Source organism: Panicum virgatum, chromosome 9K (genome assembly GCF_016808335.1).
Source record: "Panicum virgatum strain AP13 chromosome 9K, P.virgatum_v5, whole genome shotgun sequence".
Taxonomy (NCBI): Eukaryota; Viridiplantae; Streptophyta; class Magnoliopsida; order Poales; family Poaceae; genus Panicum; species Panicum virgatum.
In genome coordinates, this window is record NC_053144.1 from 63,842,170 (window position 1) to 63,861,006 (window position 18,837).

Below are 18,837 nucleotides of genomic sequence, written 5' to 3' on the forward strand. Positions count from 1 at the left end.
GGTTTCATCGAGCTGTCTACCTAGCATGTCCAACTGGAAATGCTTTTCCCCAGAATGCTTCGAAATAAACAATCCGCGCCAGTCTGATGTTGAAGGAGCCAATGGTCAGACTTGTACGCGGAACATTCCCTTAACTGAACTGAAAACTAGAAGTTTGGGGCTTTGGGCTAGTGCCACTACTATAAATTCAGACACGCGCATCACCATCTGCCAGTAGCTTGGCCATCAACTAACCAAGAAGGGAAAACAATGGAGTCCTCCGAGGCGAGCTGGCCCTCCTTTGATCCGTCAGTCGCCGTGGAGGACTCCGAGGCGATGGCCCAGCTGCTCGCGGTCCAGTACTTCGTCAACGAGCAGAAGCAGCCGGCGCCGACGGCCATGTACTGGCCGGGTTGCCAAGAAGCCGACCAGTACTACGGCTCGGCGCCGTACTACATGCAGCAGCCCAACTCGGGTGACTATGCTGGTTACTACTACGGCGGCAGCACGGTCACGATGACCGGCGACTTCTTCGTGCCAGATGAGCAGGTGGCGGATCCGAGCTTCATGCTTGATCTGAACCTCGACTTCGAGGACCAGCACGAAGGCGGCGGCGATGTGCCGGCGGCGTGCAAGAGGAAGCTGGAGGATCAGAATGGAGAGAGCACCGCGTGCACCGTTCCAAAGAAGAAATCACGCTCCACGCCGGCAGTGCCGGTAAGTAGTGTTAGTGATCAGTGGGGATCGGTGTATCGGACGAACTGGATGCCTGAGATGTGAGCGTTCCTGTGTTTGTCTGATGCAGGCGCAGAAGAAGGGCAGGAACGCGCAGTCCAAGAAGGCGCAGAAGGGCGCGTGCAGCCGAGGCAACCAGGAGGAGAGCAACGACGGCGGCGACGGCAACGTGCAGTGCTCGGGCAACTACCTGTCCGACGACGAGTCGCTGGAGATGACCGCGTGCAGCAACGTGAGCTCGGCGTCCAGGAAGTCGTCGTCGGGAGGTGGGAAGGCGAGGGCCGGACGTGGGGCGGCCACCGACCCGCAAAGCCTCTATGCCAGGGTAACAACTAACAACGAACTCGCTCAATGACCACGAATCCACGATGGTGTTGCACAGTATAGTTTCACCACTTGTCTGGTGCTGTCTGAAACTGAATTCTGAAGCTTTTCTGCTTTCTGGTGATGCAGAAAAGGAGAGAGCGAATCAACGAGCGGCTAAAGATACTGCAGAATCTCGTTCCCAATGGAACCAAGGCAAGTTACTCAAATTCAAATCCCTTGACAACGGGGCAAAAAAAAAAGATCGCATGAAAATCGAGAGCAAGCTGATGAATGCATTGGCGTATTTTTTTTTCAGGTAGACATCAGCACGATGCTTGAAGAAGCAGTTGAATACGTCAAGTTCTTGCAGCTCCAGATCAAGGTTGGCCCTCGCAAAATTCTAGCCCGAATAATCTTGTTGGTGCGCGCCGCCGAAACTTGCGTATAGTACTATATATGCTGAAGGAATTCAAATTCTTTTCGTTACGTGCAGCTGTTGAGCTCGGATGATATGTGGATGTTCGCGCCGATCGCCTACAACGGAGTCAACGTCGGCCTCGATCTCAAGATCTCGCCGCCGCAACAATGACGATGGACCGATGTTCACTGTATTGGCCGCGCACATTGATTATTCTTTTGCCGTTCTTTTTTTCTCTCTCTCCAATTCATCTATAAAATTCATCGCTGAAGGACGGGCAGTTGTAACAACGGTTTTTACAGCACTGACCTCCTCGAAAATTAAAAGCAGAGAATCTGAAAATGAGCTGAACTTTGTATTAGCAGTTTGGCACATACGTACAAGTGTAATGAGGCGCCTTTGACGTGCCTGCTCCTTGCCATTTTTTCTCTACGTACGTTCCCTCGGCTCGGTGTTGGTTCGACTCGGCTAGCTTGCTTTTTTTATTTTTTTTTGAACGAGCCAAGCTGCATATTTGCTCGTTCGTTAGTTTACGACCCGAGTCACATGCATCACAGCAAGTCGACGGACGACTAGTGTGTTTCGTTGAGCCGTGGCTTTTGAAAATTAGTAGCTGTGAGCTGTGGCGGTGCAAAAAGCTACTGTGAGATATGAACTGTGAGAAAGTCAAAAACCGTTTGGCTGGACAGCTGTGATTTTTAATAAAACTGTTAAATAAACCCCACATGTCATCCTTAACCCTCCCCACTCATTTCTCTCTCACTGACAAACGGGCCCCACTCATCAACACCCCTTCTCCCTCCCTATGCGCCCGCCCCCCACGGCGGAGTGTGCCCCAACGGCGAGCCCGCGGCAGAGCCAGGCCCCACGCGGAGCCCGCGGCGGCGCCCGCCCTCTCGGCGGAGCCCGCGGCGGCGGCGGAGCTCACAGCGACGCTTCGCCCTCGAGCAGTAGGGAGCGGCGAAGCTCGCGACGGCAGCTCGCCCTTGAGCAGCAGGAGCTGTGAGTTTGCCCTCGTAGTTGCTTGGGAGAAGGGGGCAGCCGCCGCCGGCCAAGGAGCGCCATCGCCAAATCCTGCCCGGACCTGCAAGAAGGAGCCACCGGGAGGGAGTGACCAGAGAGGGACGGGTCAAGGGAGAAAAGAATAATCAACCTACTAAACGATGGCATTGCGGGTAAATTTTTGCAAGTTTTGCAGCCATAGCCGGTGAAAGCAGAATCGGAGGGGCTGTGAGATTTCTATACCAGAGAAAGCTGCTTTTAGTGGAAGTCGGATGGGCAGACCGATCCATTTGGTTAGCTTTTTGGCTTCCATCTACAGCTACAGCCAAAATAAGTTGAACCAGACCCTAAGTTTGCCACCGATCACCATCTTCCAGTCCACAGCAGCTGAGCAGCGTGTTACTATGCTACAGTACAAGTCAAACGAAGAACTCGCTCACCCGAGCTGGCCCACGGGCGAGCGAAATGGGCAAATGGCCCATCTGAGAAGCCGAGAAATCTGAAGCCAAGTCTGGCCCGACTGATGTGGCGTTATCTACCCCCAACGGCCCAGGACATACCGACCTGGCCGGAGGTGGAAAACCGACCACCCCGATCATTATCAAAAAAAAAAAAAAAAACACCACCCCGACCTGGCCGCCGGCCCGCGCCCCCTCTGCCGCCGCTCGCCGCCGCGCCCTCCCGGTGGAAGTCACACTGTGCGTGAACCTTCGCGTCCGTCTCCGTGCCCTCAGCAACTACCTGGGCTCTCCTTTATCTCTCGTCCAAGTCCCGTTCCTTTATCTCTCGTCTCTCGTCTCGGTTTCCTTTCCTGGGCCCCTGGCGGCGACGATTGGGCGAGCGGCCGCGCGATTCGGCCCCGTCTTCCTCGCCGGGCCCTTTGCCGGCGACGAGTACCCACCAGGTATGCCCTCCGCTTCTCTTCCCTTCCTGATGTTAGCTACTTGTATTCGCATATACATCTGTTATGTGCCTATACTACTGCTAATTTCGATTTTGTTTGCAATGATTATCGGGTGTACATGCTTACACCCATGTCCTATGCTGGGTCAGCCCGTGAACCCAGGTGCCTAAGCCTTCTATTTCCCGGAAAAAATTGGAGGTTTAACTGGAAATCTCCTTGTTGATTTCTTGCCTCTGGAAAGCAATATAGTAGCTTGAACTGAATGTACGTATTGCCAATTTTTATAGCTGTCTCGTGGTACCCCTAGCTCTAGTAGCTTGAACCGAATGTACGTGTTGTTTGAATTGAACTACACAAATATCAGCACTTTTTTTCTATTGTATTTGTTCATTCAAACCCTAGGTCATATTCGGCGTATCTCAGATATAAGTTGTGGTAGCAAATTATGAACATTGCTGATTCACATTTGTTAAAAATAACTCAGACAAAGGTTGATGTACAGGTGACAACCAGTGGCATCCCATTTTGACCAGATTAGGTTACATGTATCTATGCAAAGCATTATTTAGATAACCAAACTGACATTACATGTGTTGGTTGTTATACTCTCCATGTTTGTCTTGTCAAATCTGCCAACATGAATATTGTTTCATGAAAATGTCATGAGTAACCCTTAGGTGGGACGATAGTTATAGGTTTGGGTCTACCTTGGTTATTCTAAATCGATAGGAAGGAGTGATAACTGATAGTAACTCACAACGTGTTACACACTTGCAAAGTTGCAGTTGCATTTGTATATCAGATAGTTATACAGCATCATGGAGGAAAATTGTCTACACTGATTTGAGAACTGGATTGTCTTGTCTAATAATTTGCTTATTTGCAGGAGAACCATCAAGTTGTTTGGTGATAATGGACCCAAAGCATTCAGCCGAAGTGTCCAAGTACAGTTTCTTGGCTACCACTTACCACTAAATTAATCATAGATTCAGTTCATTATATAACATAAAGGTCATCTGCAGGCATTTGGACAAGCAAAACCAAGCACTAATGGAAACATACCGCGCAATGTCCCATGAGTTGCATAAACTTCAGGTTAACTTCTGATAGTATGAGATTTTTTGCTGTGGGATTAATATTTTGTATATAATGATCTTGTTAACACTTGCTACAGGTGGAGGAAGAAACAATCATGCGTAAGTTGTATGAACTGATGTCTGCAGAAGGGCTTCTTCCAAAGGTACATTCTTTGCCTACCAATGGATGATGTGGAGGACTACAGTGCTAGTTCCGATGTTCGTCCTATTGGAGCTGTTGAGCCTATCATCATTTTTCCATTGAGCCAACTGTATTTTTCTTTTCCATTTTTAATTTAGAGCGCTTGGAACTCTTGAAATTTCACTCTGAACTGGGAGATATGGCGCATAATTATATGGTAGAAGAATGAGGGATGTGAAGATAAGATGAAATGATCTACCACTTTGCTAATAGTACTAGACTTGTTAGTCCTTAACTCCTTATTGATTTCCCTTTCTCGATCTTACTAGCAGAATAGTTCTGATAATAATTTGTCGTGGGACAGACATGTTTAGGACCAAAAGGAGATGTTCACAGAAGTAACCTGCATCTTTTACTGTTGAAGCAATTGAGCACCCATGTGGCCATGTCTAAGACCAAATGGTGTTCAACAGAAGTAACCTGCATCTTTTACTGTTCAAAATCAATTTAGCATCCATATTTATGAGCAAAAGGAGATGCCATGACAGAAGTAAGATGTTTCCATGAAAGAAACTGCTGAACGTAGTGATTGAGTTAAACTAGCACAATCACAATTTGAGAAATTACTTACATTTAGTTGAAAATACTGATGCTTACCCAACTCTAAGTATTGCTAGAACTTGTAGAAGTAATCGCAGAATTGAAACGACACCTGCTCCCGCTACTTTTATCTCTGTACCTGCATGAAAGAACTCTAATAGATGTTTTTTTCCGATCAAGTTGCTTCTCATGTTTGTGCTGCTTATGTACTTGACTACCTCATACTTTTGTCTACTTCACTTGGGTGTAATGATCAAAGGGCTTCACTTCAGTTTTCTAATAATTGATGCAGCGCAAGAAAGAAAAGCAACAGGAGGAAAAGGCTGTGGAGTCAACTCTGGAGAACAAAGAATGGGAACCATAAATCTTATCATCTCCCACATAATCCCACATGGATACCAGTTCAGCTGAAGGGCTAGGTGTCTGTTATCTTCTCAGTGGCAATACTCTTCCATCACAACTTGGACGACCACATCATTTAAATTTACAGTATGATGGATAAGCATTTAGCAGTAGAGAATTTCAGCTCCAGTTGTTTCACAATTGAATCTTTGAACCTGAATATTGGTGTATAGAAGAATAGAACCATCCCTTCTGCTTTATGCTTGAAATAAAAATAAAAAATATAGATTAGAAGTAGTTTGATGGACTTTGCCCCCCCCCCCCCCCCCCCAAAACCCCAATAGAGCTATTTGTCCCCAGACACCGTGAGTGCACCGCTTGCACAAAGTTATATATATAGTTTTTTTGGCTGAAGTAATGCAATTTCAATGTACAGCTGCAAGATAGCATGCTAAGCATTTTTATCGTGTGCTGTTGATTCCCTCGAATATACAAATGATCGGCGCTGCACATTGATGACGCTGAGCACAATCTATTCCGTAGGCTAGGTTAGAGAAGTTAAATATTGAATAATCAACTTGATCACAACCATCAGAGTGGCGCAGCGGAAGCGTGGTGGGCCCATAACCCACAGGTCCCAGGATCGAAACCTGGCTCTGATAAATTTCAGTGGGCTTCCCTTTACTTTATTTTTGTCAGATTTCTTCATTTTATCCTGATCTTGTATTACAGTATTAAGGTTATGGTTGTCTAGATGGTCTCGTGTTTAACCTCCAAAAAAAAAAGAATGGACTCGTTTTGAGAAAAGTTAGGGAAGGAACTCCTTCATAACACACACACACAATTCGCACGCAATATTATCTCGCAAAAAAAAGTGTAAGAATTGAGTAACAATACTAACCCGCCAAGAATCGGCGCGCTCTCGTGAGCCAAGAAACAGTACTGTTCATAATAAAAAATAATAAAAATTATAACATTATAAAAAATAAAAACAGGTGGCCCCACATGTTTAAATGTTTAGTTATTTTTTATACACATCTCGTGAGCGTGGCCCCACGTGGGGCCGGGGGTACTGTTTATGCGGCCGGGGGTACTGTTCATGTGGGGCCGGGGGTACTGTTCATAATAAATAATAAAAATGAAGCACTGTTCATGTGGCTCTGGGTACTGTTCATAATAAAAAATAATAAAAATAAATTCATAATAAAAATAATAACATTATAAAAAATAAAAACAGGTGGCCCCACATGTTTAAATGTTTAGTTATTTTTTATACACAAAAATAAAAAAAATTGTATACTACATTCACCTCTATTATTTATTGGATTTTGTTTACACTTTATGAACTCACAAAATATGATCGAATCATCCATCCATTCCTAATTTTATCATTTTTTCTACCAAAATTAATAATTAGTGGAAGCTAATCCATCAACTATATCTGTTAACATACAAAAAATGAATTCATACATGTACTATTTATACATAACTCATGTGGATTCTGTGTGCTATTCAAGTGGTACCCACATAATACTCAATTGGAATCCATCCACAAAATATATTTAATTATTTATTTACACGAAAATAATAAACATATTTCATACACTACATTTACATATGCTAGCCCCTACTACTTAATGGATTTTAATTCCATTTCGCAAACTCGCAAGATATAATTGTATGACAATCCATGAACTATACCTACTATAAATTACTAATATTTTCTTTTACCCTACCAAAATCAATAATAAATGTAAATCAATCCACCTACCTTACCTACGAACATAAAACAAAGAAAACTCAAAAATATATATCCATACATTTAATGCGCTCTTAGATTTTAAACTATTATACCTATGTATTTTAACTTTCAGACTTCATTTAATACATCAACACATTGTTAAAATACATCAATACGATATTACTTTAACTATAACACACAATAATATATTTTTATTATTATTATAGATCAAACCTTTTGCTACATGCGCGCATAGCGCGCCAACCTAGTATTACTCAATGAACCTTCCAGTTTCCTGGAATCTCGTGAAAGCCCCTAAAATCGAGGAGGAAACCTACTGACTGACTTCTCGTCCCCGAGTGATAAACCAAAGGCGTCTCCACCTCCTCCACCTTCCTCGATCCAGCCATGTCGTCCGCGCCGCCTTCTCACCAATCCAGACCCTCCCAACACCGCCGCCAGCACCACAACCCGGGACCGAGGCAGCCGCCGCCGCCGCAGCAGCGGTACGTCCCCAAATCCGCCTCCCCCGCGGCCCCAAAACCTTCGCCCCCTTCCCAGCCATCGCTCACCACTGCGCTCCGATCGTCGACCGCCTCGTCCTCCGCGTCCGGTTCCGGAAGGAGCACCAGCGGTAGGGTTGGTGGCGCGGCGGCTGATGAATTCGTCGCGTACCTGCCGCATGACGAGGCGGTCGCGGCGGGGCTCGGCGGCCTTGACGCTCATGAGTCGCAGACCGTCGTCGACCTCCTCAACGACGCTCTCGCCGCGCTCCTCCGGGCCAAACCTCGAGAGTTCTGGCGCCAGGGTAAGCGAAATCACTCGCCTGTTGTTGGTCACTGATCGAACCTGCTATTGTTTGCTTCAGTGTTGTTGATCGACTTAATTTAGTGAGCCTTGTGATGCATGTCCATTCAAAACAAACCATTGCTCCCATTTATATGCATAGAATTATAGTGGGCATACATGTTTAGAAACTTCTGATTCCGCTAGCACAGCTGAATGCTTGGGATCTCGCGGTTTCTTTCAGTGTGAGTAGTTGCTTAAACAGCTGTGCTTCTGTTTTGATCTTGTTTTCAAATACTACATGCTTCTTCTTAGATTTTTTCCTGCCTATATGTAAAGTTGCAGTTCAAGGCTCTTAACAAATTATGTTTGCAGTACAATTTAAACTATACCGGTTTGTTGTGGATAATTCATGTGACCGTCCCTGAAAATGTATCTCGAACTGTTAGTTATTTGCTAGTTGCATTTTCAATTATTCTCAGGTTGCAGTGAAAATCCCAGTCAATCTGTTCAAATCTTGAAATTGTGACCTGATTTTTTGGGGAAAACATCTGAAATGAATTAACTTGCTGTTACACCTGACATGTCTCTGCAATGGTTTGCATATAAATAATTGTCATTTGGCACAAAAGAGTGATGCTATCTGGAGTCAAATAGCAATCGCACTTTCTTTAGCGTGCAAATATCAGGTGCACAAGAGTATAATAGTGAACTGCACATGCTTAAATTCATACCTCGGATCTGATCTGTGGACCAATGGGGGTGGGAATTGCGCATATATTTACCAATATACTCTTGTGCGCCTGATACTATTTACCAATATACTCTTATGCACCTGATACTTGTAGCAGTAGCACTATCATGTACTCATCACATACACTGTCTTGCAGTCCTGTGACATTCCTTAATAGGCAGTTAGAGAAACAGGGTCAAGATGGTTTCGATAGACTTATCGGCTGCCAATAGAACTGTTTGGATATAACCGCATAAGGATCTGTCTTCCACGTGTCTATGATTCTCGAAAAGAAGTTATCCCAATAAACAATAATTGAATCAATATATCAGTTGATATGATTAATTTAATATGACGGTATTCCACAATTGGTGCTTAGTCAGCCGCATCTAATCTTTATTAGTGACATATTAATTCTAACTTTTTTTTTCTTTCCCAGTGGCGCAGAATACTTCTTTGCATGATTTCCTGGATAGTTACCTACAATTCAGGCACCGGTGGTATGATTTGCCACACCGGAGCCCAAAGGGGGCAGTAGCAGGTTTGGTTGTTGGGGAGCTTGAGCTTTGCCGTCGTGTCTTTATGGTCCTCTACCGCATGTGAGATTTTTCTTCATTTCTCATTTTCTGAACAACCTTTTCACTAAGTTGCATGTGTTTGTTATGACCTATGATATGCTTCCTTTTTGTGTTTTAGATCATCAAACAAGGATCCTGGAGCAGGTCGTGGTGAGTCCCTTAGTATGAAGGAGCATACAGGTTGGATTAGTACTATATTCATCATGTGAGGTTTGTTGAGGAGCACATAGGTCAAAGTATACTGTATTCACAATTCCACAATGTTTCTTTGTAGCCCTTCTGCTGGAGAAAAAATTGCTTGATCTACCAAAATTGTTGGATATATGTGCTATATATGAGCATGACAACAACAAGTTAACAAGTTCACTGGTTAGTCCCTGAAGTAGCTTTTTTGTTATTTTGGTTATCTTAAGCACTTGTTTATCACAAATTTTTAATTTGAAATCTACTTTGTTCTTTTGTTTAAATTTTCTTAATCGTGGACACTTGTGCTGACAAAGCTCACTCTCTGCACCTCCAGGTTACAAATGTTATTAATGTGCAGCCAAATGTCCTGGATGGCATTAATATTGTCATTCCTCAATTCCTTGGCATTTTCCACACGATGCATGATAGGTGCATGACATCTTTACAGGTGATCTTTGCCATTTGTTTCTACACCTTGTATTCACTCATAGAACTGATAAAATATCTTATTTATTTGATTGCAATATTCCATAGCATTGTTAATAAGTACTGTTTGTATGCTTTCTTCTGGAGAAACCGCATGTAGCTGTGGTAAGACTTCTTGTATTTCATGCACTCTTCTTTTAAAATTACATATACTCAAGTGTTTACTTGGTGCGCTTAACTTTTGAGGACCAATAATAGCAACAATGAATTTGTCATGTATTTTTCAGCTAATGGATAATAGTTCTTTTTCTGATATCTCATATGCATTGAACATTGAACCTTCTTAACCAATTGAATTCAGGTGCTCACTTCGACAGGATCAGTTGATAATGGATATATTCAACTTCATAAAGATTTCTTGGAGGTTACTTCTATCCATGCTCGACTTATTCTGATTTGTCTACTGTATATTTTTCCTATTGTCACCCCACCCCCTGAACTGATGATAAACTACTACAGGTGTTAGATTTTGTAAATGATGCAATTGTTACTCTGGATTCCTTTGTTGGTGCTTATCAACCTGCTGCTTTGTTGTTCTGTACTAATTTTGAAATGAGGTAAGCTTCTCATTCATCCCAATGATGTTTGATGCCTTCGAGGCCATTCCTTGTCTCTTCATTCTGTAATGGTGCTTATCTCCTTGATTGCAGCTATGGTGTTGAGGAATTACTGAATACCCTTTCAAGATTGTATGATTCATTGTTACCATCATTGCTTCAGGGTTTTAAAGTATTATCCAAGTCCCAGAGCAATGGATTGGCATCACCTGACAGCATGCTTAGTGACACTGCTCTTGGTATAAGGATGTTATCAAAGAGAACAGTCAGATTTGGTTGGAGATTGTTGCACTACTGCTATTTAAATGATCAACTTAAGGGGCATGATGCTCAAACTTCTACTAAGATGTTTCCAGCTAATGTTGAAGACCCTATTATCAGGGGAGATATCTTGGTTCAAACACTCAAAGATATAAACAGAGAGGCCTATAACTCTTCTCAACTGAACCATGGAAATACTTTTCTCAAATCACTTGAAAGTGAATTTCAGTTAATGAGCCAGATTGACAACATTCGAAACAAAGGTAAACAATCAAATTATTCACCCAATTACCGCTTGTAATGTTTCGTATGTGATCTAATAGCTTATTTGTATAAGTTATCACAAAGTGTTAATGGCTCCCAAACGAACATTTTTTTGCATATATTTATGTAAAATGTTTATCCTACTGTGAAGCCTGCTCATACAATCGTTCTGTGAGTTAACACAGCTGAAAATGTGATATGCTTCATGTTTTTTTAGAAGGTTAGATTTCCACTTTTATTAAGTATCGTCTCCCAATAAATGGCAAACTTTGGATAGCAGGAGTTCAAATCATTTGTTAGAAGGAAATATTCTTGTCAGAATCACCATTCAATTGGATTTTTTTTGTGCTTATGAGTCTGATTTCTTCATTTGAACTGACATTTCCCCCTATCATATAGCCTGTTGTTTAGATGATGCTTAATTCCCTGTCAACTCTCCTATATATTTTTTTTCTGAAGGGTGTGGTATAGAGTGTTATCTTTTAAAGAAAGGATGTCCTGCATGGAACTACACATGTAATTTTACAAATATCCACCATTTAACCTTAAAAGGTTGCTAATCAAGTGTTTCTTAGGTCAAATTTTCGAACTGAGTTCGAACATGTTTCTACATTAATAGCGAACTCTAGGGTAAGTAAAGGAGGATTTAAACCTGATTAAAGTTTATATTGAGCATTTCAACTGTTCTGGTAGTTCTATTTTGTTGATATCATCCTCAATATTTGAGTTATGGTTTCATAAGAAAGTGTACCAGTTATTTCTAGATTCTGTCATGTGAATAACTTACCACAGCATTGTTTAATTAATTTACATGCTGTATTTTCTTTTACTTTTGAACTCATATTGATGACAGAGACTTTTTGTGAAATGTACTTTGTTTCTTCCACTCTTAACAGGATGGATGTACATGGATGATGAGCAGTTCCAGTTTATATCACGTTTGTGTGGATCTACTCACACTTGGAATAGTATACCTGATTTGCCAGTCTCTTCTCATGGTGGTGATTTACAACAAAGGGATGAGGAAATGGCGATGGTTGAGTCCAAGATTAGTCAGATAAGGGACCTTTTTCCTGATTATGGGAAGGGTTTCCTTGCTGCTTGCCTGGAAGCCTACAACCTGAACCCTGAGGAAGTTATCCAAAGGATATTAGAAGGAACACTTCATCAAGATCTTCTAGCTCTGGATACTTCATTAGAAGAGATGCCACAGAAAAAAGCACCAACTGCTGTAAAGGATAAAGGAAAGGGCATATTGGTGGAGATTGCACCTCAAATTACAGCGAAACCCCATAAAGTTGCTCAGGCACGTTACATTGTTCAAGATGGCCCATCTTCTGCAGCTTCATCAGCACCCCAGGGCTCATCTTCTGCAATTTCATCAGCATCACAGGGCCCATCTTCTGCAGTTTCATCAGAATTTCAGGGATCATCTTCTACAATTTCATCTGTATCACAGGGCTCATCTTCTGCAGTTTCATCAGAATTCCAGGGATCATCTGCAGTGTCATCTGCCCCACAAGGTAGATTTACAAGGAAGGCCAATGATGATTTACCTGACACTGCAATTCTGGACTCGAAAAATGCTAAAGATGCTGTTAGATCGGTTATCCTTGATTCCCAATATGAATATGAAGACGAGTATGATGATTCATTTGATGATCTTGGCTTCAGTGTGGTAGAGTCAAGTTATGAGGAAACTGATGGTGCCAATGACACTGATACTTCATCACATGGGCCAAGATGGAGTTCACAGAAGAAACCGCAGTTCTATGTCAAGGACGGGAAGAATTACAGTTATAAGGTTGCTGGTTCAGTTGCTGTATCCAGTGCTCGAGAAGCAGCTGTCATGAGGCAAACTCAAAAAGATACAATCTATGGTCTTGGCCGTGGTGGAAATGTTCCTTTTGGTGTTCCCAGTAGGCAACATATAGATGTGGAGGAAGAGGAGCTTCATGATGCAAACAACTACGGCAGAGGAGATTCAAATCCCCGTGGCCGAGGAAGAAGGGGTGGCAGGGGTCAAGGCAACTCTCTAGAGGAGAATGAGAACCCCAGTGGACAAGGCTATGGCCGCGCTGGTAGAAGAGGGGGCTGGAATCAAGGCAGCATGGCTGAGGAAAATGGGAACCCTAATGGTCAACAAGGATTTGGCCGTGGTGGTAGAAGAGGGGGCTCAAATCAGCGCAGTCCAGCTGAGGAAGACTCTAACTCTCTAGGAAGACAACAAGGTTTTGGCCACGGTGCAAGACAGGGAAGGAACCATGACCGTCCTGCAGAGAACAGCGAAGATCATGATCCAGCAGAGGGCTTTGCTCGAGGTGTGCCAGTGCCCCGGGGTGGCGACCCTGGTAGGGGAGGTGGCCCTGGAAGGAGAGGTGGCCAGAATCATCACCGGAGAGATCGGGCAATGAAGAAGCATATGCAAGGATTGACAGGGCTGTAGCTTCTAGTAGCATTAAACTTTGAAGAGCTGAACTGTAAATGCATTTTTTTTGGAGGCACTCAATACATAGACCAGCCAGAATCTTGTACGTGTAACCCTCCATAGGTGCTCGTCTATATGTATTTTCGAAAGTAGCATATGTAATGAGAACACCATAGAGGGGAATGGAGTACTTTGTTTCGTGTAGTGCTGCGCACTTGTCGTTCATGTTCATGGTGCTTTTTAGTTCTCACTCAAACCTCCATACTCTCAAATGCAGACCTGTGTTTTTACTCTGTATGGTCATCGTGCCTGTTCGTGTTCGCGTTTTGAGGAATATATGAGCTCTTGGACTGAAGTATTTGTGGTGGAGCCACGCTTATGGAAAATCACTTCATCAGTTCCTGATGTGTCGTATTGTCATGTTGATGCGAGTAATTTGAAACTGTTTGTGCAATGATAGGAATCCTATGAAATGGCTGAAGTTGCATGGGTTCGCAGCCCACCAATCTGGCCCAGGGGGCTACTCGGAGCCCCAGGCCCAGAAGCCTCGTTTCCTCCACCAGGTGATCCCACTATACTCTCTCTAAAAAAAAGGTGATCCCACTATAAATATCCCCGTAACCGTCGGCCGCCACTTCCACCTCTCCGCTGATCAGCCGCTCATCGCCGGTGTACGAAGCGTCGACGCCAAGCGCCGCCCTGCCCCTCCGAGTCTCCGACCCGGCGCCGCCGCCCTTAGCCGACGAGTTGGGACCATGGCTCGGTAAGAACTTGTCATTTTCCTTCACTCCCCGCGATCCAGGACGATACGGTTTCCATCCACTAGATTTGAGTGGTTTTCGTGGTCAGAAAGTTGTAAGATCTAGGCGATGTCGTTTGGATGGTAGTTGAGAGCTCCCCCACGATCCGGGACGATGCGGTTTCCATCCACTGTAATTGAGGGGGTTTTCGTGGTCAGAAAGTTGTATTGTAGATCAGGATGGTTGTTTGGATGGCAGTTGTATACGGCACTGGAGAAAGAGGGGAGAAAAAGGGGATCGTATGGGGGTTGATCAGAGGGTAGATGAAGGGGAACGGTTTTAGGGTTTAGGTTTAGCTGGGGATGAGAAGGTTGATAAAGGGAACGGGTTTAGGGTTTAGGTTTAATTGGGGGTCGTGGAAGGAACGGAAAAGAGAGAAGCGCTCTCAAGCGCCTGACTGGCGGCTGATAAGCTTCCATAGCTCCATGTCTCATCACCTGGTTCAAGTTGCCATGCTCATGCTTCTGGAGCAAGTTCGACAGCCTTAGGTGTTCTGTACCCCTTCGAATTTTGGCACAATCTTAGTCTACATTTCAGATATGTACTGGATCGTTTGATCTATATATATGCAATTGTTAGATATGTTTCCCTTGTAGCTCAGGCTTTTGTTTACTTAATTGTTGCATCAGCCATCAAGCGTCACTGTCAGTCTCAAATTGTTTATCAGGAAGTTTTAGCCATCCTAAATAGCGTTCCTGTTTCATATTTTAGGTTGTGCTCCACTTCTGCATTCTGTTCAGATGTTTATGTAGGAAGGATAGATTGTGTATGAATCATGGGTTATATTGCATTGAGCGTTGAGGGCGAATATATAGGGGTACAAGTACAAGACTTTGAGGACAAGAAGCCTCCCCTAGATATTTCCTATACTACTAAATATAACATCCCCCGCAGGTGCAGGTTTGCTTGTTCTTGTTGTCCTACCATGTTCACTGCTGTTGCCACGAGGTCATATGAATGTTTGCGATTTCTCTATGCATTTTTGTGAGTCTTTTTGTAATTAAGAGATAAGAGACTCGATTGAGCTAGTTTTAGTCACCTGATAATTTTATATGCACATTTGCACTTCAAATGCACGCACACATGCATAGATTGGGTTCACTGCTTCACTATACGACCCTGTGGCTAATGATGTATCATTATTTTTCTTTTTTCTAGTATCGGTTCTCAGTTGGTACCATGTCTGAATTGCATGATACGATGATTGGTAGTCCGTGGCGGTAGAATCAGTTCGATGCAAGTATATCCAATGAAAGGAAACAATCCTCAAAAATTCTTCTCTCTGATTGAGCATTAGCATTCTCAATTCATTTTATTTGTCGCTTTAAATGTGTTTGAACAAAATTAGTTTCTCTGTTGGTATAATTTCTTCTATTCTTTTTTGATTATATGTTAGTACAAGTAATCTTTTTGGAAGGCTTAAATTGCCAAGGTTTCATTCTGGTTACTTATACTATATATGCACATACATTTAAATGAAAATTTACTTAGTAATATGATTTGTCGTATTTCAGCCAACAGCTAGGAAAAACCCTTCTTAAGAGTGCTAGGTTTAGGGATCTAGTGGAGCAGTCTGGTGAGTTGAAGGGGAAGAATAGTGGTGAGAAAAGGTATTGCCTCTCTAGTGGCTTTTTTTATAACCAGCATTTTCTTGGGTCCTTCAGTGTTGTTTTATGGACAATGTGTACTTATATTTTGATTGTGGTGATATGCATTATGTTTTCATTCCTAGGTTTGTTTCACTTGATAAAAATTTTGAGTCAAAAGGGATTTGATACTTTCTGCTTGTTTTTGTTATCTGATGATTATTTCAAGGGCTCTTACTTGATAACATGGAGTTTGTTGTTTACATGCAAAAATGCATTTTGGTCGCAATTGGTCTAGGACAAAAAAACCAACCCCTATTGAAATAACAATAACTGTTTGAGAGTATGAGAAGTAGCCTAAATTAGTTCTGACAATGATCTGCCGAAGACTTGGCATGGTTTTATCCTTTTGTTTTTCACCGCTGTATAAACGTGTTGCATTTGCATGAAAATTTACACATTAATATGGTTTGTTTCAGTGGAACTGATGAAAAAGACCTGCGTAAGACTTCTGATGTCAACACAAACTTTTTAGTTGGTCCTCCAATGTTTTAACTGGAAACTCCTCGTTACTAGTGCTATTTATTGCCATAGCCCATGCCAATAGCAAATAAGACTATCATTTGTGAATATTTAAATTTTTTTAAATAGGACTATCAAAAGAGAATAGAGAGAGTATTGTGCTGGTTGCTGCTTTGTTACCAGTATTGGTTCTCAGTTGGTACCATGTCTGAATTACATGATACGAGGATTGGTAGTCCGTGGGGGATAGAATCAGTTCGATGCAAGTATACCCAATGAAGGGAAACAATCTTTAAAAATTCTTCTCTCTGATCGAGCATTAGCATTCTCAATTCATTTTATCTGAAGCTTTAGATGTGTTTGTACAAAATTACTTTTTCTATTGGTATAATTTCTTCTATTCTTGTTTGATTATATGTTAGTACAAGTAATCTTTTTGGGAGGCTTAAATTGTCAAGGTTTCGTCTGGTTACTTTTACTGTATAGGATTTGTCATATAAAAATTTACTCAGTAATATGATTTGTCGTATTTCAGCAAAAGTCTAGGAAAATCCCTGCTTAAGGGTGCTCAGGTTAGGGCTCGTGCAGAGCTCTCTGGTGAGACAAAGGGGAGGAAGAGTAATGAGATGGTGGACATAGCTCTTGTCCTTGAGAAAAGGTATTGCCTCTCTAGTGGCTTTTTTGTAATCATCATTTTCTTGGGTCCTTCAATGCTGTTTTATGGACAATGTGTACTTGTATTTTGATCGTGGTGATATGCATTGTGTAGGTTTGATTCTAGTTAGATGTCAAAGCTTGTTTCACTTGATGAAAATTTTCAGTCAAAAGGGATTTGATACTTTCTGCTTGTTTTTGTTATCTGATGATTATTTCAAGGGCTCTTACTTGATAATGTTGAGTTTGTTGTTTACATGCAAAAATGCATTTTGGTCGCAGTTGGTCTAGGACATAAAATCAACCCCTATTTAATTGACAATCATTGTTTGAGAGTATGAGAAGTAGCCTAAATTAGTTCTGACAGTGATCTGCCGAATCATACATTGGCATGGTTTTATCCCTTTGTTTTTCCCAGCTGTATAAACATGTTGCATTTGCATGAAAATTTACAAATTAATATGTTTGTTTCAGTGGAACTGCTGAAAAAGCACTGCATAAGGTTTCTGAGGTCAACATGCTCGCAGAGCAATGCAATGAGAAAAAGGCAGCTTCTGGAGGAATTGTAAAGTTTGTCACAATGGTTCCACGCTTTAAACTTAGGTATTGCCTGATCCTCCTTTCGTAAGCAACTTTTTTTCTCATGGAGTCTTGGTTATAATTGCTCAGTTCTGCTGCCATTGAATAATGAATATATGTTTTTAGTTCAGTTTTACCTGGAAACATTTGGATTGGTAGGTTTGAGGTTGGCTGGTTTATATGTTTAGAGGAATCTGTAGGTTAGGTTGTACTGATTATTCATCCTTTCTGGTGATGCCTTCAGTTTGGTTGAATTTTAAGTGTTGACCTGCATACTCTTCCCTTGTATTGTAGGTGGGGTGGCAAGGTTTACAGGGTTGAATTCCTGCTCAAGCGCCTCAAGCAGATCAAGCTCACCATGAGTGGAGACTTATGAATGAAGCTGACAGAATGAGTGATCCAGATGTTCCTACCCTTGACGTACTGTTAAAATACTTGCGGCTGTGATACTAAGAGACAAATCACTTAGAAGTACCGTTTTGGCTTACTATGTGGTTTGGGTACTGTCGTTTAGTTACTTCTGTTGGGTAGCGTGACAAGCTAAATCTTAGTTGATGATAAATGTTGCCTCCCGGCCGACAGATGCGTGACAAGCTAAATCTTAGTTGATGATAAATGTTGCCTCCCGGCCGACAGATAAACATTGCCTGGTGAAGTGAAGTTCATGCTGAAAGAACTTGTCTGTTTCGTATATGTTGGTTTGAAATCTGTGGGTTGCATACTTATGATATATGATGATGGTTTGAAATATCTGTGGGAGTTAAAGGGTGATGCAAAGTAGCATTTAGTACCTGTTTCTTTCAGCAGAATTTTCTTCTTGTCAGCAATTCATGCAGTTTTGCAATCTGTAAGTTGTGCGTAACATCCCCATGATTTCATATCAGTCTATAGATGGATATATGCATTGTCGTTGCTGTCCGTTGCCTCCCGTACCTCCTACATGTGGTGACCCTGTTCCGTGCCGCCTCTGCTCGCGGCGCATTCCTCCAGTCTGGTGTGTAGGACGGGATAGCGGGCGGCCAGATCGGCGTCGCACGGGAGGCAAGCTCGTCCACGCGAGGGCGCGGGACATCAGGGAGGGCTCTTCTCTCGTCCCCTCGTGCACGCTCGCAGGCGGGCGTGGCCCTTTCCCACCGGAGCTCTATAGCAGCGACGGCTTGACCTGGCCCCAC

The 18,837-nt window shown here is 42.7% G+C and overlaps 4 protein-coding genes and 1 non-coding gene across 6 annotated transcripts; all 5 read left to right on the forward strand.

Moving 5' to 3' along the window:
* Nucleotides 1-249: 249 nt before the first annotated feature.
* On the forward strand, nt 250-1,747 carry LOC120648872 (transcription factor bHLH84-like). Its single transcript, XM_039925511.1, has 5 exons — nt 250-696; nt 785-1,039; nt 1,168-1,233; nt 1,337-1,402; nt 1,514-1,747. Exons 1-5 carry the CDS (start codon nt 250-252, stop codon nt 1,607-1,609), a joined length of 930 nt encoding a protein of 309 aa, XP_039781445.1. The 3' UTR covers nt 1,610-1,747.
* A 1,260-nt stretch (nt 1,748-3,007) lies between these two features.
* Nucleotides 3,008-5,803, forward strand: LOC120646939. Its single transcript, XM_039923484.1, has 5 exons — nt 3,008-3,344; nt 4,231-4,288; nt 4,367-4,439; nt 4,519-4,584; nt 5,455-5,803. Exons 2-5 carry the CDS (start codon nt 4,257-4,259, stop codon nt 5,524-5,526), a joined length of 243 nt encoding a protein of 80 aa, XP_039779418.1. The 5' UTR covers nt 3,008-3,344; nt 4,231-4,256; the 3' UTR covers nt 5,527-5,803.
* A 291-nt stretch (nt 5,804-6,094) lies between these two features.
* On the forward strand, nt 6,095-6,166 carry TRNAM-CAU. Its single transcript has one exon. It is a non-coding gene; the product is annotated as a tRNA-Met (tRNA).
* Nucleotides 6,167-7,589: 1,423 nt separating this feature from the next.
* Nucleotides 7,590-13,817, forward strand: LOC120646940. Its single transcript, XM_039923485.1, has 9 exons — nt 7,590-8,053; nt 9,204-9,363; nt 9,461-9,522; nt 9,617-9,711; nt 9,863-9,976; nt 10,316-10,378; nt 10,474-10,571; nt 10,665-11,095; nt 11,993-13,817. The coding sequence occupies exons 1-9, from the start codon at nt 7,654-7,656 to the stop codon at nt 13,540-13,542; spliced, it is 2,973 nt and encodes a 990-aa protein (XP_039779419.1). The 5' UTR covers nt 7,590-7,653; the 3' UTR covers nt 13,543-13,817.
* Nucleotides 13,818-14,056: 239 nt separating this feature from the next.
* Nucleotides 14,057-18,415, forward strand: LOC120646941. 2 transcript variants are annotated; one of them, XM_039923486.1, is made up of 5 exons: nt 14,057-14,287; nt 15,839-15,934; nt 16,968-17,090; nt 17,561-17,689; nt 17,960-18,415. In XM_039923486.1, exons 1-5 carry the CDS (start codon nt 14,280-14,282, stop codon nt 18,039-18,041), a joined length of 438 nt encoding a protein of 145 aa, XP_039779420.1. In that variant the 5' UTR covers nt 14,057-14,279; the 3' UTR covers nt 18,042-18,415. The 2 variants fall into 2 exon arrangements, with proteins under 2 accessions (XP_039779420.1, XP_039779421.1); XM_039923487.1 differs by lacking the exon at nt 15,839-15,934 and having other exon boundaries at nt 14,135-14,287.
* The last annotated feature ends 422 nt before the right edge of the window (nt 18,416-18,837 follow it).